Below are 24,491 nucleotides of genomic sequence, written 5' to 3'. Positions count from 1 at the left end.
GATGGAGGGGCTGCCTCTGTCGTACGTCCGACCGTTTATGCAAATCCGCTCCCGAATATGGACACGGAGGAATGAAATATGGTGGAGGAGGCGAACATGGAGGACCGAGGACCGTGAATCCGCCGCTGTGCTGTTTCTGGGGCTAGTGAAGAAAAGTGGATGGAACTCCGGAGGGACTTTAACTACGGACCAAGCTCGGTGGAAACTTTTCTATTTACGTGTCCGTTGTTTGGGCCGACAAGTGCGTCGAAGTAGTTTGTTGTAATGCAGTGAAGACAGACTTTTCGGGGGGATAAAACGCAGGGCAGGGGGCTCCAGCCCTCTCACCATCCCGACGCTATGCCGTGGGTCAGCGGCGGTAAGCGGAGAGAGAGCTCGGAGCTGCCGCTGCCCGCGGGCTGGGAGGAAGCCCGGGATTACGACGGAAGAGTGTTTTTTATCGACCACAACACCCGGCAAACTTCATGGATAGACCCCAGAGATAGGTATGGTACAGGCCCCGGGGCTGCTGGGAGCACACACACTCACACAAAGTCCGATGAATTCAACAGGTCCCCCCGTAGGAAGAGGCTGGAGGGACGGGAGGGAGATGTCAGAGCGGCCGGAGGGAGAGCCAGGGAGGGCGGAGGCAGAAGGCTCACTCAGGGGCCACTTTAGTTAGTTTGGTTTACTTTATAGAGGCAGGACGATAAATCCACGGCTTCCTTTAATGTTTTACAGGGTTGTGTTGTAGTTATATTGTTGCTGCGACAGATGAATCAGCTGAGATTTGGCCTCCCTCCTCTAGAAGCTGTTCCCATGCTAACATGGGATGTAACGCCCATGGTCACCCACTGTGGGCTCCTTACACTATCACATTCACATTTCACTAACGTGGCTCAAGTCAAGTAAAAAAAAACACACACAGTGGGTTTGACAGCTGCTTCATGCTTTGGAGTTAAATGTGATCACAGGAATGCACTAAATGTTAGTTTGTGGTCATAGTCCAACTGTCAGTGTGATCATATGAGGTTTCACTTGGACCCTTTTTATGCAAAACAGGCAACTTGATGTCCATGTTTAACCCCCAGACCCATCAGTATTTATGACTGGACTGACCTGAACATTCCTGATTCACACATCTAACAGAGAGCCATTGTTACCAGGCTCCCCTTTACTTTCCACACAAGGACACCTCCTTTGGACCACTGTGTCAAGTACAGCTTCATAATGTTGCCCCTCTCCCCCCAAATCACCCTGAATGTGTGTGTGTTTCACTTGATTTGACAATGGAGCGCAGTATGACAAGAGCTTTAAACTCCAACTCCCAGAAATCTTTGTGAAAGTATGTGAGGAATGCTCGCTGGGCCACTGGGAAAGCTGCAAGGATGTGCTTTTGTGGGGACTGGGATTTCACCAACTCAGAAACAGGCTCAATCAGGCATTCAAAGCAGACTTTGTGAGATTACTGGGAATTATAGCAAGTATTTAAACTGTGCTGCATTATGAGAGAAAGGCAGAAATGCACAGCGTCTGACAAAAACATCTCTAAATGTGGTTGGGGAGTCCAGAGTGAATTTGCATCTCTGTTTAAAGGAAAAGGAAGTTGACTGGTGTGTAACTGTGTTCAGCACATTTTAAGGCACATTTCTTCCATCTGATTTCAGCAGTGGGAATGTAGTAGCTGCATGTAATCGAGATAAGAAAAACCTGATTTCCTTGATGGCCCCCCTCCTCCCTGCATGTTGATTAACCATTGTTATGTGAGGCTGATAGCAGTTTCACAAGATCTTAGGCCTAGTAGTCAGCGTTTGATAGGGGGCTATGGGGTTTTACTTTTGCATGACTAAAGAATGTTTTCTGCATTTGTTCTGGTGCTGCTCAGTGATTTATAGGTTGTTTCGGCCAGAGGAATGTCTTCTGTCACCACCTGATACTGACTTTCCAATAAATCACACCACTGTACAGCACTAAAGCTAACTTTTTGCTAACATGCAACAGATACAAAAAGGTGTCAGCTCCTCGGCTGGTGCAACTGCTTTTAAAATGTGTGATTCCTTCCATCAGCCACAGATAAAACGGGCTGTTTGCATGCCACTTAGGCATGATGGGAATTGCAGGAGCCTCACAGAGATGAATGCAGCCACGATATGAGTTTCGTGCTCGTCTTTCAAAGCCCTGTTTGACAGCTGCTCTGTTTGGAGTGCAACTAAAATCAGAGGCTGATTGTTATTGTAGGCCTTCATCACAAGCTTAAACTCAGAGTGACACACTGCCACATGATTATGTGCAAGTAAGGAACGACAAGTGATCATGATCAGGTTCCTTAAATATGTCACATGACAAGATTCAGTCAGGCGTAGGCTGCTGGTTGTGGTGTTTAAGAGCCAGAGAGTGAGTGAGGTTGATCTACATTTATGACAGTGGGTGATATTTTTATCTGACAGCTTGTTGGACTTGGGGATGTTCTTATTATTATTGGACGGAATTTATTTACTTTTATAATTCTGCAGATACTATAGGATAGTTTAAAGTGATGCAGCAGATACACGCAGATTAATATTTGTCAGATTCTTGTTTGTGTGAGACATGAAGTTACAGATGCCTCTCATATTTGGAACAGCTGAACAACATGTCAAAGGAATCACAATGTAATGACAGATGTTACAATTGCCACATCAGTTACAATTTTAGTGGCTAGCCTAATTGTTGTACTTCATTTTTTCTTATCTCCGCTGGAATCTGTCCTAAACATGCACAGTCACTAATTATGTGGCATTTGTGTGGCAATATGCTTTATTTGTAATGATTTGTTATGACAGACTTACTTACCTTTTATTAAAAAAAAACAAAAAACAAAACAGCTCCTGCAATTTGTATTTCAGTTGTGGTCATACTTCAATTTTGATCATATTTGATTTGATTATTGTTCTTCCCAGTGTTAACCTCTCAATATTTTGGTGATAATTCACGGTAAAACTGTGTGACATGAGCAAGTGTCACATCCTGATGAAGATTTTTGCCTCATAGCCTGATAGCAGCACATATCATTGAAAAAAATATTTTCTGTGAATTAAATGAATCAGTATATTATATACAAACAATACACATCTGTCTGTATATTTTTATGTAAGTACTTTAGTGTAAATGTTCCATTAAATGTTTAACATGAAAGTTATAAAATATGAATCAGTAAATTCTCAATTGTTGAAGGAAACACAATATATGCATATAAATATAAAATATTACAATAGACAATCAAAACAGTTGATGCATCAACATCACGAGAACCAATGTGATGTGTTGTACAGATTACTTAATATATTGATATATTGTCATATCTCATTAAATAGTAATGCATACTCCTGATGTGAACAAAAGTCCAGGTTCTTAATTGGATGAATCTGCAGGTTTGTGAGCACCTTGTGCAGTGGTGGAGCGCAGGTCCGACCACCCCGTGATCTGGAACGTTGTACAACTTGCACCCATGGTCGCTGGGTGTGTGTGAGCCTCAAGTCTGCTGACCCACTGGGAGGCGTGTCAGCGGTGGATTATCGCCTAATCACTAAAACACAGGGACCATTGAGCTGAAACAGAGCTGTCAATGATGATCATGATGCACTGTAACAGAGCTGCGTATCAACCAGAGTTCAAGTTTGTTGCTTGTGGGTGAAGAGGACATCCAGAGGGAGCTGTTTTGGTTTAATGACAGCATGTAGTGAAAACTTAGATGGATGTGTGAACACAGTGCACAGATACCTGGGAAACTGAGGGAGCACCTCTCAGCTCTGGTGTTTACATACTGTGACCTGACTGTCAGACACAACGAGTAAAATAAAAAAGTCCATAAACATGAGCTCCTGTAACTTTAATGTCCACATCATGTCTTTAAGGACGGTGGATACCTTGAGCTGCTCTGGGGCAGCCCTGCCAACTTCTGCAGATAAGCCGAGCAGTTCTGTGGGGTTTTTTTGTTACTGTGGAATGAGTGTTATGTTAGGCATGCCTACACTAATGCCCAGGGGCTCTGCTCGCTCGCGGCCCCAGACAAAGCAGCAGAACAGAGGCAGTTCCCACGTGTCTGCCTCCTCCTCTCCATCATGGGCCCTGTAGGCCTCCTTTATTAGCTCTGTTATGCAACAGCCATGGCCGGCCTGCCGCTCAGCAAAGGGAGGCCTTTATACTTGGTCACAAAGCACACCAAATTCAATTATTCTGGAAAGGGTGAGCTGTGTTACCAGCATCGAAAGGTTATTCACATGCGCTGAACCCCGCTGTTATTTTGCTTCCCCCAGTGTTTTCATTATGATGGCTCTTTTTTGTCTTTGGGTGGGGGGAGGTTACAAACACGCCATTACTTGATCCGGTGTCATTTTGCTTATGTGTTTTCTGTGTTCTTTTGCACGCGTGGACAATGTGTCAGCCTTCAGCTTTCACCCCTTTCCTTGTTCTGGAAGTTCAGACCTCCAGTAGATTGGCTGGACACTGCCTATGTGCCTCTGATACCTCTAGTGCCTCTAGTGTCCAGGTTTCTTTAAGTCTGAATGACTGGACAAAATTAAAAACACTTAGTACCTTCTTAGCATCAGTCTTACTGTGTTGCTGCGGCGTCTTTTAGCAGCCTCAGTCAACAGTCAGACGTGTAGGCCGCCTGTGTTTTATGTGTATATTGTGACGAGTGCTACCTAAACAGGACATGCCAACCTCAAGCTGTTGGACACCATTGTTCTTTTCCCTTTCACATGTCTGCACAATTCTTTACTTATTCAAAATGGAAGAAAAATGTAGTTGGCAACACCAGCTATACCTGTGGGTTGGTGTGTACTTTCTGCAGCTCATCATCACTGTTTAAATCCTAACTATTAAAGGTAACCACTGAGTCAGGAGGGTAATTCAGGGTATTATAGTGTAATCTGCAAAGTCTGCAAATGAGTACTTACACCACAGCATTTTAGGTAATGATTCACTAACGCTTGTGCTCAAGATTTTATCATTTTATATGATTAATATTATTATAACTGTATAAAAAAATATCTGCACAAGAATTCACTTTTAATGGATTGTAGTCTAAACCATTTATTAATTGTTCTGAATCCTCATCCGGGTCGGTTCTGTAGGAGAGCTTTTTATGATATTGCGTGCTAACGTTACAAAGAAAGAGTTGGTTTTGCCAAATTTGTTGTTGTTTTAGTTCAATTAACTCTGATAAAAGTAAACCATGTATTTAAAAAGTATATAACCACAAAATGTACTTAAAGAAAGAAAATGTAAAAGTAGTCACTGTGTAGTAAAGTGATGTTTTACTCTCGCATAATGATTTTTCAATTCATATTACTGATGCAGTCATGTGTATGTTGCATTTTACTGCTCTACATGGTTATGGTCCACATAAATAGATCAAATCATCATATGTTTGTAGGATCGCTGGATGTCATGAGCTCAGAACAGGCCTTTTTTCAAGTGTCTGTAACTACATTTTCCAGTAAATCCAAGAGGGATTTAAAGAGTGTGTTTAGCTTAAGTAGAAGAACACAAACAAATAATCGCATATGGAGACTTATGGTTTTCACTCGACAGGAAAGGGATGACAAATTGAAATCCGAAAAGTAACTAAAGCTGTCAGACAAATGCAGTGGAGTAAAAAGTCTGTGCCTCTGAGATGTAGTGAAGTCCATGAATTGTGAAAGGCAAGATAAGTAGCAGTCACTACAATCAAAATGAAAAATACAACTAATTGTTAGCTCCTTATGAGAAAGGCAATGAAATATCCAGAGGGTTTGGACTTGTTGATTAGTCAAAACAACAGCTGTCATGACAACCCTTTGGCCTCTGGGAAATTATAAAAGGATGTTTTTTTCACAGTTTTTGACACACTTTTTCTGCACATTAAGTGATAATGAAAACGATTTTTGACTGTTGCCCTTGTCTGTGTGAAAGCTTTCATATAACGAGAACATGCACACTACTGTGAAGAGCATCACTACCATTAGAGGCATTAGATTTATTCATATTGAACAGACTGCAGATTGTACATAAAGATCCTCCAGCGATGAAAGATTCCCTTCATGTTATACTGGATGTTGTAAAAATACTCAAATATTATTAGAGTCTGATATGATTTTCACACAAAAAAAAATCTATGTTTTTAAAAACTGTTAAAACAACATTATCTTTCAATCTCTGAATATGGAAATACTGTTGGCTTAAGAAGAATAAGTCAGTGGATGAGAAGCAATGGGTTTTGGTTTCCACAGTGCAACTGTAAAAGTTCATTCATTAATTTTCTTAACCACTTAGCCTATCCCAGCTCCCTATGGTTGAAGGTGAGGTGCACCCTGGATGTGACACCGGTTCATCGCAGGGCTGACATATACAGATGACCAACCATTCACTCACAAATTCACACCTGTGAGTGATGGAGATTGACCGATGTCGAAGTCGCATAATAAACTGCATTACACACCAAAGTATTTGTGATGCCATGAATTCTTCAGTAGCCACTTTTACACAGAGATCCCAGAAAAAAGGTGAGATGGTTATCTCACCTTTTTGCCACCACTGACTGATTTCCACAGCCAATCTAAAGGAGTAACAGAGGTGAGACAGGTTGGACTTTTACACAGCGGGCCTACATTCTGGAATCAAAGGGGCGGTGACGCAGCACAGCGTATAGTGTGATGTATGTGATGTATTTCCGATGCCCATCGGAAATACTCCAAGCATAGCGTAGTCCAGAGTCATTGTCTTTCACCATTCCACAAATGTTAGCATGGATAGGGTCCTCTGCCCAAAGTGACAACAGCTCACAGATCATCTCCCCAGTTCAACATCTTTTTGGTCACGTTGATATGTTTCTTTACTGTACACGGCCCGGGGCGGGGGTCGCACTTGCAATACATCATCAAAACGTCACACCTTGGGGTGAGAATGAGAGGTGTTCCTTTTACATAGAGTTCCAGAATCATGATTCCACCTTTATCAGGGCTCTGTTACTACCTCCAGAGGCATTACAGAGGTGGGACCAAATGATCCCACCATTTCGTTTACACAGATGTCGTTCCAAAATCAAGGTGAAAGTGCTGTGTAAAAGGGGTTAGTGAGTGTCAAACTGTGCAGACGTCATTTTGTTTGAATTCACAGCGACACTTTAAGATTAATACCTCCAAGGTTTTGGAGGAGAGGAGGTGCATTAATTCAACATGTTACATTGCGCTTACATGAAGTTTGTCTTGGAGTCTGTTTGTTGTTGGGAGAAGATCATTTTTTGACATTTGCTACCTCCATTACAAAGCTGACAACTCTCTCCTTATTGAGTTTTTCCTGGCTTAAAATGAGGTGAATCGTACCATCCTCATATATGCAGCACTGTATTTTACTTCATCAAACACCTCTTCAAGTGAGCAAAATGAGGGAATGTTCACTGATTATGTTGTTATCACAGCAACATTTATTGAAAGTCTTGAGGAAAAAATGTACACCACAAGAAAGATTAAAGCAGCCTTTTCTACTGCAGTTAAGTAATATTTCTCTTTGATTTAAAAAATAAAAATAAAAAATTACAGCACCACCACATTAGCATAATGCTGCAGATACAGTTACAAGTGACAGTTTCACAGAGTGCAAGGCTTAACATATAATAGAGTTTTCAATGAAGACCTCCATTTTCCCCTTACATAGATCCTGCTTACGTCCATGATTTTAAAAAAAAAAAGTAAAAAATTTGTACACTTGCTCCCAAATTACACATTGGCTCTTTTCTAACGTACTGTTAGCTTAGCAATGTGTCAGTAGCCTACCAGCACCTAATACAACACAGAACCCTCCAAACATTTAATCTGACACAGGGGTAGATTGTCTCTTGTGTCCCATTCCAGGGCAAACTAAGTAAATAAGACGCATAAAAAAAAAATCCTGTCCCATCCCAGTCCCAGAAGAATAACTACAATCTCCTTGTACATTGGGGAAGTCTTGAGGCAGTGACTTTCTAACATCTCTGGCACCTTGCATTTCATAAGTGATTCCTCAGATGCATTTAATTTCATTATTTATATTAGAAATGCATTATTTATATAAAAGCCAACATATTGTTATAGTGATTCCTGTTCCTGCCCACTCCTGCAGGTGTTTTTTTCTCCCTCTCCTAATCACGTAATAAATAACTAAAGTGAAATACAATCTTCCACATGGCAGCGTTAAAGTTTTCTTGAGTCCCTCCACTCCGTTGTCCTGTTGACCTGTCTACGCTCGGCCCCTAGCGAGACCAACCCTTCCCAAGTGTCCAGACACTGTCTAAATGTGTACAGTGACAGGGATGTGGGGCTACTTATAGAAGACCTATTTCCATGAGATTCAACACATAATAGGACCAGCAGGTGTCCGTCTGTCTGTCTGTCTGTCTGCCACCGTCCACCAGCTGCTTCAGACCTCGCTCGGAAATACTGGACCCGGCCCTCAGAGAGGCTGGACATAAATGACATTCCTCCCAAAGTTGTTTTCACATTTCTTTTTTAACACAGAAAGGAATTTTTAGACCAACAACACTTGTGGCCTTTATTTTCTGAGACTCTGTCTGTCTATCTGTCTATCTGTCTGTCTGTCTGTCTGTCTGTCTATTGCCCTCCATAGACGAGCTAACAAGGGAGCGGTGTGGGAATGAAAGCAGGTGGTATTTGTGTATCGGAGTTAAAATGAGCGCATGCAGAGTTCTCCGTTATCACCCTGTGTGCCCGTCTACAGCATGTCACCGCATTTGTTGTTTTTTCTGGTCACGTGTGCACTGCTCGTCACTCAGAGGTCAAGCTTCAATTCTTATTCCTAGACTTCAGCAGCTGGGACAATAACAGAGTCTGAGTGGATGCCCACTAAGGTTCCTGTGGGTGTTTTATCACATTAGTGTTTGGTTTATTTATACAGTGAGCCTGCGTACAATTAAACATCAGTGTCAAAAATGTATCCATCCCTTTCTGTGCTATGAGGACACTGCTACATTGTGACGACGACGTGTCTCAATTAACACAGGTTTTTTAATTCAATATAAACTGAGTGAACTGGCAGGAGTGGCTGTAAAGTTTCTGAAAACATGTGGTAGTCATGCTTTTTGTGGTCAAGCTGAAGGATAGTAACCCAATCCAAAATAAAGAATGGAGGCTATGGTGTTTGAATAAAACATAGTGAGGAAAATTATTGTTAGTGTAACACAGAGGCCATCGTGAACAAAGGCTGTGGAGTTTGTGTGGATGGTCCAGACCAGACGAGGTCCACCAGCCCAGACTCCAGTTTCACATGCCTTTCCCATGCAGCAGCTCGTCACCGGGTATAAAGGGGCTGCTTCAGATAGAAATATCTCTGGGGACAACCAAGGATGGCACAGATTATTCTAGAATTAGCAAATGTCTTTGACAACTAAATATATTTGGCTGGGAAGTGGCAAGTCACTAGCAGCATTTCATCCGTCCACAGCTGAACATGCCTGTCATTCTGTAGGCATCTCTGTTTTCTATGTTGCATATCTGTCTCATTTTCTGTTTCCTCTCTGATTGTAACACGATCCTGAAGAATGTGTAACATTTTTGGGCAAAACTTCACCCATCATTAATAACCTCCATCTTTAACTGCTGGCAGTGTTACTGAGTATTAAAACCAACAGATTTCTTTCTTATTTAAACACAATTTACATTATTGCTGATAGGTTTTCAAATCATGCATAGTATCTTAAAACATTGTTGTTTTCTCTTCATATATTTGCAGACATTTCCACTAAGGAAACTATTCTGGTTATCTTTTAATTTGCTGATAAAACATCAGAAATGTCCTTATATTCCTTCTCTTCCTCATTTACTTGAATGCATGACCTTCTGGGAATCTCAGATTTTCTCAAAATACATTCCAATACTTTAACAAGTGTGTAATATCTATCATTAGGGATCTCAGTCAAAATAATAAAGAAATAGTTGTAGATGAAGTGAAATAATGGGAGATCACAGGACTTGCTGTGTTCACCATCGTCACAGCTGAAAATCTATCTGATGTGACATTTATAGACAAGCTAATATGGTTAGAGATGTATATTCCTATTATTACATTTCAATTGAAGGAAACAACAAGTAAACGTTACAATTGGTAAATGGGGTGTGATGGCATTGACGTGTAACTGAATGAAACAGGCAGTTATATGCCGGAAGCATTTGATATGATGTAAATACACAAATCAATAAATGTATAGCATAGGCCCCAGGGGGATGTTTTACATACAATGTGTCAGTTAAGACTATCTTATAAAGACTGTACAAACACTGACATAGGAACTTTGAGTTATAACAAACATCTGGTGTTTTGAACAATCATGACAAAATCGATTGATTAATCAACTAATTATTTTATACGCTACACAGATATTCATCAGGGTAAACCTGGTGATAACCTTGGTCAGTCAGACACACAATATTTATTGGACCGCTTTTAGGTCATATTCACCACAGCATCATTTATGCCACACAGTGCTTATCTGATGGCACAATGAATGTCTCAAGATTTATTTTTGTCCATAGTTGCACTAATTTTTGGCCAAGATTATGTGTTAATGATGGAGAGTCGGACGACTCGGACCACTGTTTGAAGTATGTTCAGTCACATCCCAAAGTTTCTCAGTGGGGTTCAGGTCTGGAGTCTGTGGTGGCCGATTGATGTGTTAAAATTCTCAGTCTCATTCTTCCTGAACCATAATTTGGTCCTGATGAATCCTGATGAGTACATTATCATCTTGGAATATTCCAGTGTCATCAGCGAAGAAAAAAAATCCACTGACGTTCAGGCCTGGTCATTCCTGTATGTTCATGCCGTCAACTGACCTAATTTTATTGACACAATGTTGTTGAACCTAGACCTGACCAACTGAACCAACCTCAGATCATAACACTGTCCCCACAGGCTTATACTGTAGACAATAGGCATGATGGGTAATCACTTCATCCACCTCTTCTCACCCTGATCCACCTATCACTCAGGAACAGGTTCAGTCTGGACTACTCAGACCACATGACCTTTTACCAGAGACCAGTGTTTACGGTCTCTATCAAACTGTTGTTCAAGAAAAAAAATGTAACTCAATGCATCAGTTAAAAAATGTGTTTCCAATAAATACATATTAATCACTGCAGTAATTATCCAATGGAAGGATCTTACATAGTAGCTTAGTGAAATTCAGATGCTGACTTTTTTATGACCTTGCAGTATTTAATGTACATACTGACTGTGCTGCCACAGCTGACTTTGCAGACATAAATGAGTTTTGTTGGCTTCCTCACAGGATGTCAGCCCGTGCGTCAACATAAAACCTCATTGACATCAGCCAGTGATGCACTGTCTCAGAGCACTGCGCACTACGAACTAAAACTAACTTGTGAACACACATGAGGTCAGTATCTGTGTAGTAACCCTGTAATATAAAGTGTTTTGCTATGTGTACTACAGCAGTCTCAGCCCGGCGTTAAATCCAGCCAGGTTACGCATGATGTTGACCGATTCACTGTGTCAGCACACAGAGGTTTATCTGGGGTCACTGTGTCGGTCGGACAGATGACGACTGGCACAATTATTATCAGAGCTCAGGAAATGATGTTAAAGACGTGTGACGTTTTGCTTATAAAGCGTTGATTTCATTTGAACAGACACAGCACACTTCAGCTTTAGTGTATTGTATTTACTGCGTATCATCCACTGTGTTGTACACAGCCTCCAAAGACATGACTTGGAAAACCAGAGGCTACTGTCACAAGACTGCGTAACAAACCAAACATTCAGATACTCAGATTCAGATCTGTGAGAGGACATGGTTTTCCCTCTGTCTCTTTCTCTGGGGAGGTCGGAGGGCAGCCGAGGACTAAACTCCCCCACAAACGTCACATAGATTCCCAGCTCCCACCCAGGCCTCTTGTGGTCTTTCCCTCTGTTTTTATGACCTCTGTGACTGAATCCAAAATATATCCCAGCTACTGTGAAAGTGCCTGTGCGTACCATACACAGCTTTGTTGTAACTCTTCTGAATCGTCTCGTCACCGCTCCCCCTCCACTCATTATTCACATGAATTGTGACCACATAGGTGTGACTGTCTTGTTCGAGTGTTTTTTAAGTGTCAGGACATTTGTTTATCTTCAGCAAACACTTAAAGCAGGAGAACGTGGGCAGTGTGCTTGTGTTTGTCTTGTGCTTCTGTTTGACTACGTGCACTTCTTTTACCTTACTACTGACTTACAGACTTTTCCAGACACTTTCACCAGTGGGTTTCTATCAAGTAGAGGTAGATGATACAGAAAAAATGTGCTGTATGTACACATATGCAGTACAATACTCATCATTCAATAAATTAATTATGAATTTGAATAATAAATGTGATATATGTTAATGTTGTACACGTGGTAATATGTTGTGCTCTTTTGAATGAATGAATGATTTATTTGTTTTTAAAATGGGACAGTGCATATTAATAAACGTTTACACATAAATATGCAAGATTATAACCATAAGGCTAATTTCCATCTGGAGTCCCATTGGCAGGAGAAAAAAAACCCAAAAACTACAGCTTACAAAAAAACAACTTACTTTTTTAATTTCACTGTAGTAAAATTGTCTTAGGAGTATGCATAGCCTACTTCTTTTCCCTGTCTGTTGTCTTATCTAGTTGTCAAGACTTAAACTCAGCGTATAATAAAACACTTTGTGCTGCAGTTGTTCTGAGAATTATTAGAGCTAAGTAATAATAGGCTAAGCGAACGGGTTTCATTCTGAATTTTTAAGCAAGAAAGGAGTCCCAGGGAATAATCACAATGTTGTGATTTAGGCTTTTTTTTCATTTATTATTATTAAGAATCCCTTATTATTTTAATTAATTTTATATATTGCCCAACAATACAGTAGCACAGATCATAAGGCTTTGATAATCCTGGAACTGATATTTTCATCCATGCTGAGTTATTGTTTTTTTCTTTTGTTTTGGGGTTTTTTGTAACACTGGAAATGGGTTTACTTCTTCAGGCTGTTTCAGATAATTGAAGTCAGATAATTAAAGATGTTAATGGAGATTATTCACATTTCTGTAAAATAAATGGGAAAATATCAGATCTACATTTCTCAGAATTAAAATAAATGGATTCAATACCTATTTGCTTTTTTGTAATTGCTGACTCATTATTTGTTGTTTTTGTCCATTTTACCGTTTTTGTTTTATTTGGTCCCTTAGACATCGAATGTTTTCCATTTTCAAAATTGGAAAATGGGACAATTAAACCATAAAAAATTATCTAATAGTGTAAATTAGAGTTATATGAAACACAATGACTCAGAACATTCCAATAAAACTAAAAGACCTAATACTACGTTATCAGCCATGAGTAACACCCAGCCCCAAAAATGTGTGAAAATGCAAAGGGAGTTCATTAGTTTTATGGCATTGTTGAAGGCTTCTGACAAGCCTTTGTGAATCATCCTCTACGATTCTACTTAATACACCCAAATACCGCTGGATATGCTAATTTAATTAAATATTAGTGTCAGAAGTGTTTTATTGTGCATCAGATATATTTTTTGTTGTCACTCACATAAAGACTGGTTCAGACAGAAGGCAGACTTCATCTGTGCTTCCTGTTAATTCCAGTCATCAGCATGTGTCCCACTTTTCATGGCCGTGAAAACCATTTCATTGCGAACAAATTGTAGTTAAGATGGAGTGCAGCCTTGGGTGAGGAGAGCTGCTGTGTCTGTCTCTTGAGGAATGCGGTGCAGAATGCCTCAGCTACTCTCTCTGGGCCGTCCCTTCATTGTGTGCATTCCTCTCCAGGATCAGGCCTTGTGCTCTATCTGCGTTGTGAGCATTCTGCGGTACTCGAAGGGGTCACTGTTGCTGGACCTTTTTGTGTGCGCTGATTGATGATAATCAGGCAGTTCCAGTATGTGCTGCTGTCATCAAAGCCACTGGTTCACAGCTCACTGATATGTGCAGATAAGTAGTCAGCCATGCATCAGCCTGATGTCATTAGCTGTGCTCAGACCGTCATAGTCACTGCTACAGGCCGCCACAGTGGAGCTGATGAGGCCACATCCACAGACACAGCTAAAGACATCATGACACTTGGGCTCTGTTTTTTTTTTGTTTGTTTTTTTTTAGCTGAACCCACTTTTATTAGTCTTTGGTACATTTATTTGTGTAACAGCTCAAAAAGTTTGAATTTGAACCCTCCAGGTGCTGCAAAGCTATCTTTATATTCATTCCGGCAAAAATCAAGTGGAATTCTTCAACCCGTTTTAATTCCGGCTTAATTTGTTACATTTTGTAATTAGTTACGTCACAACATTTGCACATATAAGGTCAACACTTCCTACGAACATTTCTCCAAGTACGCCATAATTGTTTATCAGTAGCAGTGGTTGTAGTCCATCCTGAAAATATGTCCAAACTTTGAGCCGATTACCTAAAATGTTCATTTGTTGGTTGTATTAATGAACACAAGTGGCTGAACGTGACAGAAAGTACAGTCAACAACCTGGAGGGGGTGGGGTGTGAAGTGGCTCATTTGGATTTAAAGGGCCAGCGATCAAAACAACCTTTCTCATGTCCTTAGTCAGAAACCGGGTTGAAGATGGACCTGTGGAGTTTAATTAATGAAGAATTCAGACCCAAGCATAGCATTTACAGTTTATGTAGACCAGAGGGAAATGTTTTAAAATGCGTAATTCCATTTAAAAAAGCAAAATATCACTCTTTTAAATGGCTGCAGGTTTAAGAAGAGCCCCAGCCTTTCGGTAAATGTCATAGTTCTTGTATTTTTATCCAATGAAATTTATAGCTTCCATGTACACTTCCACTCTAATTTCCAGATGTTACACACATGGGTATCTTTTTATCCACCTAGCTCATTTCCATTCACTCGCTGCAGTTTATGCTACCCATATTGAGATATCACAGTATTGTGCCAGATAACTACACATTTTGGGTTTTTTCTTGAACCCATTCTCTAACTTTTTCTGGTATTTCATTATTTCCATATCCACTTTTAAAGTCAAAGATGTATTAAACTAAAGATGAACTAAATTTGATTTTGGCTTGGTAGTATCACAGTGTGTGTAAAACCGTTGTTTGCTGTCAGATTTCTATATTTATCCCTTATCCTCATTGAGCTGTGGGAGGTAAACAGTCCCTTAGCTCTGTGATGCTTCGTATCCTGTTAATTTCCCTTTTGTTGCAGATTGATCCAATTACATCTGAAGGGATTATCTTAAATCCACTTGTAACCAAACACTCCCCACATCCACCATGTTGTTTTACTTGGAATATACATGACATTACCTAACTTCCCTCACGAAACACGGTTATAGGTCAGTAAATCCTCTTGGGCTTCATTAATATGGTTTGCAGTACATTTACTGTCCTGTACAGGTCTCAAGACATTATTCCACAGTGGTGAAGGTATAAATAATTATAACTGTGTCATTTTCATCGCTGCCTTCAGGGCTTCAGTTTGGTCTCTGGCCCACCTGAACTGATTTGCTCCCTCTCCAAGGGGTACTGAAGCAAACACCTTTGTAACCCTATAAAACACATGAGCTTGTAAATCACCAACATAGGAAGAGTAGTTCGACTTTAACAGAAGCTGTGGTTCAGTATCGCAGATATGCAGAGTTTCTGCTCTTCATCTTGTTCAATGTTTTTTTTCAGTGCAAGGTTATTATTTCTTTCTACTCATCAGCAGATCCCTGTTCGAGGTGATTAAAAAAGTTTCATTCATTCATTATCTGAACCCACTTCATCCTCACTAGGGTCACGGGGGTCACTGGAGCCTATCCCAGCTACTTATGGGTGAAGGCAGGGTACACCCTGGACATATCGCCAGTTCATCGCAGGGCTGATTAAAAAAGTTTATTACAATTTATTTATTTAGTGAGAAAATGCCTTATTTAGCATCTTAGAGCTACTGGTTTGTTCCTTAAACTGATGCTCAAGTGCATATGTACATTCCTCTCAGTTACTGTTGCACTAAATGGATGTTAAATCATTTCAGGATCACAAAACCGCTGACGTTTGCTGACTGTGTTGGAGATGAGCTGCCTCTCGGGTGGGAGGAAGTTTATGACCAGCAAGTGGGGGTCTACTACATCGACCACATCAACAGTGAGTACATCCATCCGCTTTGTCTCAACCCATAAAAATGAAACTGGTGTGGATGCAAAGAAGAACATACCGACTCTGTGATTCATAAAAAAGTTACCGTGCATTATCATGAGATTATTGGCTCATTTTTCACTTCTGGCTGTTGACAGAGACCACCCAGATTGAGAACCCACGGACTCAGTGGCGGCAGGAGCAGGAGCGCATGCTGAAGGAGTACCTCGTGGTGGCCCAGGAGGCCCTCGAAGCTAAGAAGGAGATGTACCTGATCAAGCAGCAGCGTCTGGAGCTGGCTCAGCAGGAAATGTTGCTCTTTCGTGAGCTCTCTGAGGATAACCGCTCCCTCACCAGCAGTAAGACACACTAATGTCCAGCCCACTCCCTTTACAGTGAATATGTGCCCAGTCCTCTGTGGTTAATCACAACATATGCAGAGGAGCATACATAAAAAGACAGATATAGGGCTGAAAAGAGTGGTAACTGGAAGGTTAGATGGACGTGACACTGACCTTAGCTGACCTAGTCATGTCCCTTGAACATTCTATATAGTTGACGTCTCTTCAGGAGCTGCTAGGGGTTTTAGATCTATAGAAAACCATCCAAAGCCTCAGTCCTGGTTCACCCCACCCTCTCTTTTATCCCAGTTCAACCTCTGACTTCAGACAGCTGTCACACACAAAAGTAACCAGGGGGCCGTCCATAGAGAGCGGAGACACCGAATCCCCCTCAGCCTCAAAGATAACTGTCATGTCATCACTGTTCACTAACTGCAGATCCCCCTCTCTCCTTTCTCCTCCTCTGTTCACAGCACTCTCCAGCTCGTCATCAAACGCGAAATACGACCCTGACCAAATAAAAGTGGAAATAGCTTGTAGACGAGAGCGGGTAAGTCATTATCAGAGGAGAACAATGGGCTGCAGCAAGGGGCCCTTTTTGGGCAGAAAAGGGGGCTGGGGTGTGGCCCCTACAGGATACTGTGCCTCTGGCCCAGGGCCTTGAGAGGATGAGGATGAGATCATCATCAAAGGGTCAGGCAGAGGCTAGGTCAGTGACTCACCAGGCCAAGTTGGACATTTCTGTGTGCTCAGTCATTTGGTGTTTCCTTAATCGGGGACTTTATAACCTGAAGTGTTAACTCTGAAAAGCTGAGCTCAACTGAAATATGCTGAAATAAAAAAAAAAAAAAAAACTAAAATGCTCTGTTTATTACAAATATGAATTTGTATAAAGATATTTCACAAGTACACCATTTAGAATTTTTCTTGAACCAATTCTGTCCTTTTTCCTCTATTTCTCTTATGTCTATAAACAAATTGAAATTACTTTTGGTGTAAAGCTAATGGTACGTACTCTAAAACCATACCTTAACAAATACTTTGAAAGTCTTAAATCGCTATGCAGAAAATTGTGTTTTTATGTCTATAAAACTAGAGTTTATTGTAAAGATGCACAAGTAGCGATATTTTAATTTTAAAGTATTAAATGTTTAACCGCTCCAGAAAAAATTTAAAGACCAATCCAAATTTCCAAACTTCTGGAGTGTGGTGAATAGACAGATGGATGGTCATGACTGAACTGCTTTCATTTGTTTAACAGGAGTAAAATAAAGCACCAACAGCAGTGAGACAGACTGACAAGACACATGAAAACTATGACTGGAAATCTTGGTTATTCCACTAAGTAGTGATTTCTAAATTCTTCCAAAGTTGAAGTAGTAGTATTTTATTAAAATGTATTATTTGAGATCTTCACTGTCTTGGGCACGTGACCAGCATTTTTTTTAATCTGCAAGTGAATGCTATAAATGACAATTCTTCTGATTGTGATTTTGAAGAAATCTGTCACTAGATTCTAGAATAAACAAACGTCCCACTTAGATGTGTAACTGTAAATGCTAAAACCAGTGGTCTTTTAACGTTTCCCAGGCTGTGTATTGTATTTATTGTCAACACACTGTCAGTATTAATACAGATGCACATACAGTATCAAATTTAAAAAAAAATAAATGAGCAATAAGCTGTAAATTAGACAGTAATCAAATATGTTTAGTTTTCCATGTTAATTGACTAATGTAATCTTTATTGTAATAGATCATTCAGGTGTTATTCTTCGCCTGTTAACAAATTTAAAAAAAAAATACTATTACAATAACAATAAAAATTCTCATCTGCCATTTGTTTAGGTGAGAAAAGCCTTGGTTTTATGGTCCAGAGTTGGTGGATGTGGATATGTATGTCCGCTGGTCTTTGTATAAACATATCTGAGCATTCCTCTATGTGAATAGTCATGACTAAGCACTTCAGGTCAGCGGTGGTGGTGAGAGAAGCCCATTGTGTGCCATGGTAACCCGGTGCTCGGCCTTGTGTCCACAGCTCTCCAGGCTGAAGCAGGAGCTGGCCCAGGTGAAGCAGGAGCTGCAATATAAGGAAATGGGTGTGGAGACCCTACAGGAGTGAGTGTTCCTCTGCCTCTGTGTCCCAGACCCCCACCCTTCCTCCCATGGCCACCCTTCTCCCTCCTAGACACTGGCCCCGCTGCTCTGCCCCCCACCCAACAGCCTTTTCCCTTCTCATTCTCTCTCACCCTCAGTGTTTGGTCTTGTCCTTTACCTTCAACTTAACACAGACTGGCCTTTTTCTGTGTCCTCTCCACTTCCTGTCCTTATCTTTGTCCATATTTACTGTTTCGTTCAGCTGAGCAGGTTGTCTGATTTAAAATATGTGTCACTAAATAATTTCACGCTGCTCATACATGCAATTCATCATATTTTAATTATCTAAGAAGGCATTATTTTATTCATCTGCCCAGGAAATCACTAAAGTTTTGATCAAAAGCCTTTTTATCTGTGTAGAAACCTACAGGTTTTTAAGGAAATAAGAGGATCGTTTTATTTAACTTTCCCCTTTTTCTGACTTCGTTGTCTTGGTGAGTGTGTGATATTTTTATGTGCTTACACATAGTGTCTTTTTGTGCTGGGAACATTTCTGAGCCGTTCCAAATTTCATGTTAGAAAATAGAGGCTCCACCTCTTGGAGGGAAAAAGAGAGCATTTGAGAAAAAGGCAAATGGAGGGAGTTTTGATGGAAAAGGGGACTCCACCTCAGGAAGAGGATGCACCAGTGGAGTGCAGGGAGCCAAGGCTCAGCCTGGAGAGGAAGTTGCTCCATGGAGAGGGAGGGAGGAGGGGGGGTGTGTAGGGCTCCAGCGCAGTTTCAAAAACACAGAGATATCTGGCAGCAAATTCCTCTGCACTTCCTGAGGCCTGGCAAAGAGTCCTTATCTCTTAGATAATACACAACTCAAGTGATTCCCAGAATAGCCAGGAGAATACACAGCTTGCAGAAAACACGGCAGCATCCTCCTCTTGAGTTTTTTTTTGTGTGTGTGTGTGTGTCCACGTACTTGCTCGTATGCGTGTTTGTGCCTTTGTTTTACCTCTGTGTGCGTTCCATTGTTTCATTGGGTCGGTTTTGCCCAGTGGGGTTGAGGCCAGGAGGGACCCTACGGCTGTTGTTTGTTCAATCTTAGCTGTTGTCAGCAATATAGCTAATTGTTCTCCACACTATGTCGCATCAGATAAACAGCCTTTTGCGTATATCCCCCTCCCCTAAAGTCATTATTATGAGAGTAAAAGAATTCAAGAGTTTATCTCTTTACCACAGTTTGGCACATATATATCTTTTCTGCTCATCTGTGTTACAGACCATCATAGCTTATCTTTGCAAATGTTGTCCTTTTTCTGACATCAGACATAATTTCACTGCACCAATATAACTCGAGATTAAGTATTTATGTAGCCCAAAAGCCTAATTGACTTTAAAACATATTACTTGTTAAGAAAATATTAGCTGGCTCTACAGAATGTAGGGCGGGGGTTCAGTCCAGGCAGGCACTGAGGGGTGGGCAGTGGCTTTTTTTACTAAACATATAAACTCCCAGGTCCTGCCAGTGGGGCGGGGGAACAAAGCAGGGCTTGTTTTGGGAGGAAGAGGCAGGGTCGGTGAATGAACAGTACCTGCTGTTGAAGGCGAGTGAAGGAAGCGAGCTGTGGTAAGAGTGGGGGCCACGTGCCAGGCCCACTGATGGAGGAGGCACCATGCCTGCCTGCCGCACTCCACCAGCAGCAGCTCCCTGACCGACCAACAAACCCCCCTGTACCAACCGACCACACGGAAGAAAACAGGCTGATTCACTTCAAAGCAGCAAATCAGAATAGTTCAGTTCATCAGCATCAAGATTAGCTCTTTACACTGGCCCGTCACATGCACTGTCAGTATTTCATAACTGACCACAGTCTAAAAACGGCTCATGAATGTTACATCCCTCACAAAAACACTTACCATGTCTGTCTGGTGATTCTTTGTTTTCTCTAATGACTTATATTCCACTAACGGCTTTTCCAACATGAAGCAACACCCTGTTTCTACTGAGGAATGTACGATGTCATTCTTTAACTTTAAGAGGCTGCACTGTGTCCAAACTCTGCACATAGAATACACCACAGTTTAGCATGCACAAGAAGAGTGATTTTTTTGCCCCATAATTAACAATACCTGTCTCTCCTACCCCCTTTTGCTGAAAAAATTACTTGTATTAAATACACCACATGCTGCTGTCATTTCAGAAAAAAATGCTAGTTAACACCACATAATCATAGTTTCAGCATTGCACATTTAAACCTTTATTCAAAGTCAGAAAAAACTGAGGTGAGTGCTTCATTTCTGATGTAACAGTAAAGAATTACTTTGAAAGAGACAATAAAATGTAAAAGACTATTCAGTGAATTAATTTAAGGTAAGGTAATATAGTCAGGGTTCCCGCAAAGTCTTAAAAAGTCTTAAATTTACAAAATCTGCATTTAAAACTTTAAAAAAGTCTTTAAAAGGTGTTAAATTTGATATGGTAGGTTCTTAAGTTATGGTGCCATAAACTTGTTCACTGTATTGTGTTTAAATGTGTCTGTTAAATATCCAAGCTGCAAGGAAGTAACGTTATTCTACTCAGTTCCACCGGTTCTAACCCAACAATTTATACTGAAATTAGGAACCAGTAATTGCTAACTTTGCAGCCCCCAGTGAGCAATGACCCGGGACAGTGGGAATCAAGGCGCTGGAATAAATCATTACATTTTCCTATATTCTAGGAGTCACAAATTTTTAGCCAGTATGGCCATGAAATAGGCTGTGAAATGGGTATTAAATTCTGTTCTAAGTAGTCTTACAAAAGATCTTAAAAAGTCTTAAATTTAACTTGTAGAAACCTGAAGGAACCCTATATACTGAGTTAAAACACTTTCTGAAATGCAGTCCAGGTTGCAAGTGCAGAGTGCAAAACAGAAAAAACTGTCCCCTTAGTCTCTTAATTTTCATTTATCTGTTCTCTTAGAACACTTATGACAAAGAACAGCAGTGAAAGACAATAGTGAAGTGATATGGAGGTAAAATATATATATATATATACTAGTAAGGGCTTTACTTATAAATATTATCATAAAAACTTAGCTCACAGTGTTAGTATTGCATTTATTATCAGTAATAAGTACTAGAACAGAATTGTATATACATGTACAAGACCTTTTGGTTGTTGGCTACAGTAGGAGAAGTGAAGAAAAACAGGTCTATTACACTGGTTGAAACATCACTTCAATGAGAATTATGTAACATGCAGTAAAATCATAAATGTTGTGACATAGATTTACCTGTCACCTGAGTTTTAATAAGTCTTCACATGTCTAAAAGACCGCAGGACAGTAACTATTGATGGACCACTAAGACACAAACTTTGGACTTCATGCATATGCAAGTATGTTCATTTGTGCCATTGTGTCGCAGGATCGACAGGAAGATGTCCAGCAGTCAGACTAACTACAAGCTGGACGAGGCTCAAGCTATCTTCAATGAGCTGCGCAGCATCAAAAAGGCCATCAGCACAGGCGAAAAGGAAAGGCAGGACCTCATCCAGGTAACTCCTTTAAAAAACACGAAAACTCCTGTCGCTGTTGTTTTTATTGTTGGAATATTCTATGCTGACCTCTAGTGTCTGTCAGTGTACTGCTGCTGCAATTGTCTTAATAAGCACATTTCCAGACGTCTGAATCACCAACCACATCTCAGAATCCGTCAGCAAAGCAAAGAATGTCATGGAGTAATAATGTATAAATAATGGAGTGGTAACAGGACAGTGATTCAAGGCTGATCATCACACCACATTTGAAGACTCATTTCCTGCTAATATCTCTTTATACACTTGTAATGGAGCTCAATGACACACTAAAAATATTATTAATAATATGTCTAAAGGATAGTTTGGAAGCAAAAGCCACCTTTAAAGGTTAGTTTTGGTAATCGCTTTTCCCTGTTTGTTAATGTCACAACAGCCACATTTCCAATGAAACACCCAGAACTTTTAGTAAGTAAAACTTTATTGTCATAACACGTTTACAAAGTGATAAAAGTACATAAACAGACAAACCAGGCAAATATTTCAACATACATGTTAAAAATAAGAACGGCCAAGGACATAAGACATGTGCACAAATACACATAGTAACACAAATATACATACATACACACCCACTCATATAATAATAGCTGTTTACTATAAAAATGGTTGACGATAAGGGTGAGTTTTTAGAAGATGATGAAAGTTCAGACCATTGATTGTCTTCATTTCTGTTTTTACACATTATTTTGTGTGCAACATCCTCTAGATAAATGCAATACAAGGCTGGACTTTGTCCATATGCTTTATTCAGTAACCCCATGCTAATGTGTCAAAGCACAATGAAAAATTGCATGACTTCTTTAAAATGGTGACTGAAATACATTCTTTAGATTCTTCAGTAGCCACATGACCCCTGCCAGTGGAATTTTTTTTGGTACAGGAGAGTATATATTAAACTCTTTAGCACAATACGAATACAGGCAACAACGTACATATTGCCAATAAGTAAGCCAGAAGTTGCCAGAAGTGCAGGAAGGACATAAGGGATTCAGGAAAGCCTTATATCTGCCATCGTGAACCACTAATAAATAACACTGCCATTAAATCAGTCGCTGCAAGTACCACACAGCAACATATTTGAGGTAAAATAAAGCCCCTGGAACTAAATTTAGACACTAGTCATTAGGATGCTACTCTACATAATACACAAACCACCCAACAGTTACACTGTTACCCACGCTGTTATGTTTTTAACATATTTATCTGGATGTTAAATTGTGACCACACTGTTACATATATAACATAATTAAACTGGACCTAATTGCACTATTGCACATATTTCTATATATATCTATATTTTTGTACTTTGTCATATTTTCCTGAGACACAGGAAAGTAAAATTTTTTTTCTTTTTTTTTTTTTTTTTTTACATTAAATAATTCTCTTCTCTGATACATTAAGTAAAGCTGTGAAACTCTTGCTGGGAAAAATGCATTGCTGGGGCTGAAGAGAATATTTACTTCTAGTTCATATTTCTATCTATTCTGCACATTTCCTACCCTTATTTCCCATTTATTTAGATTTATATATTGTTAAATGTTTTTTTTTTTTTTTACTCTGGATACTTAGAGATGTAAACAAAACCTTGTGCACTGTACTAATGGACTGAACTTATATAGCACCTTTTTTCTACACCTTCATGGTGCCCAAAGTGCTTTACAGTGCCTCACATTCACCCATTCACACACACATTCATACACCAGTAGGCTACTTGTGTTCGGCAATGGCAATAAACCTGATTCTATTCTATTTAAAGGTGTCTAATTCCTGGAGGGAGTTGGCCTGCTACTGATATAATGTCAACTATTGTTATATTATTTGGAGATAGTTATGTAGATTCTTTAATAAGTTTGATTGTGTCATCCCACAGAGCCTGGTGAAACTGACGGTGAACTTCCAAAGCAGCTTGTCCATCAGCGACTCGGCCAGCGAGGTGGCAAATAGCACTGGAACCGCGGGTGACTCGTGTGTACTGCAGCAGTACTGTGACACTGGCTGTCAGACTGATTTAATGGGAGAGGTAGGAGACACTGCGAGTCCTCCCTTTGAGGAGTAGAGAAGATGACTGAGGCTGCAGGAGGCTTATTAACCCTCCCATCATAGATCTGAAAGGACAGCACATTAGATCATATTTGTAATCCATGTTTCAACGTATATTTAAAACCACGCTCAATACTTTTTCATGTCGTTTTTCCCTCAAGTATGGTTCCCAAGATTCCTCACATTTGGTGGACAAAGTGAAACTCAACTGGCAGTATGAGGAAGCCAAGAAAAAGTAAGTCTGTGTGGTTGTTTGTTTATCAGTCATAGTACTATGACACAGTGACATGCAGCTCTGACTCACTGGCCCTG

The 24,491-nt window shown here is 40.3% G+C and overlaps 1 protein-coding gene across 2 annotated transcripts in view; it reads left to right on the top strand.

The window, feature by feature from the left end:
• The window catches only part of wwc3 (WWC family member 3), a 42,433-nt gene continuing 17,942 nt past the window's right edge, over positions 1-24,491 (top strand). Inside the window, exons 1-8 of one of the 2 annotated variants that reach the window (XM_030132537.1) lie at positions 1-485; positions 16,030-16,139; positions 16,289-16,489; positions 16,945-17,021; positions 18,509-18,588; positions 21,968-22,097; positions 24,010-24,159; positions 24,341-24,414. In XM_030132537.1, coding sequence (XP_029988397.1) covers positions 340-485; positions 16,030-16,139; positions 16,289-16,489; positions 16,945-17,021; positions 18,509-18,588; positions 21,968-22,097; positions 24,010-24,159; positions 24,341-24,414 — 968 coding nt within the window. In that variant the 5' untranslated portion in view covers positions 1-339. The remainder of the gene's footprint in view (positions 486-16,029; positions 16,140-16,288; positions 16,490-16,944; positions 17,022-18,508; positions 18,589-21,967; positions 22,098-24,009; positions 24,160-24,340; positions 24,415-24,491) is intronic. The other variant, XM_030132536.1, reaches the window with a different exon arrangement.

This window comes from Sphaeramia orbicularis, chromosome 4 (assembly GCF_902148855.1).
Source record: "Sphaeramia orbicularis chromosome 4, fSphaOr1.1, whole genome shotgun sequence".
Lineage (NCBI taxonomy): Eukaryota > Metazoa > Chordata > Actinopteri > Kurtiformes > Apogonidae > Sphaeramia > Sphaeramia orbicularis.
Note: the sequence above shows the minus strand (reverse complement) of the source record. Positions and strands in the feature narration are given on the sequence as shown.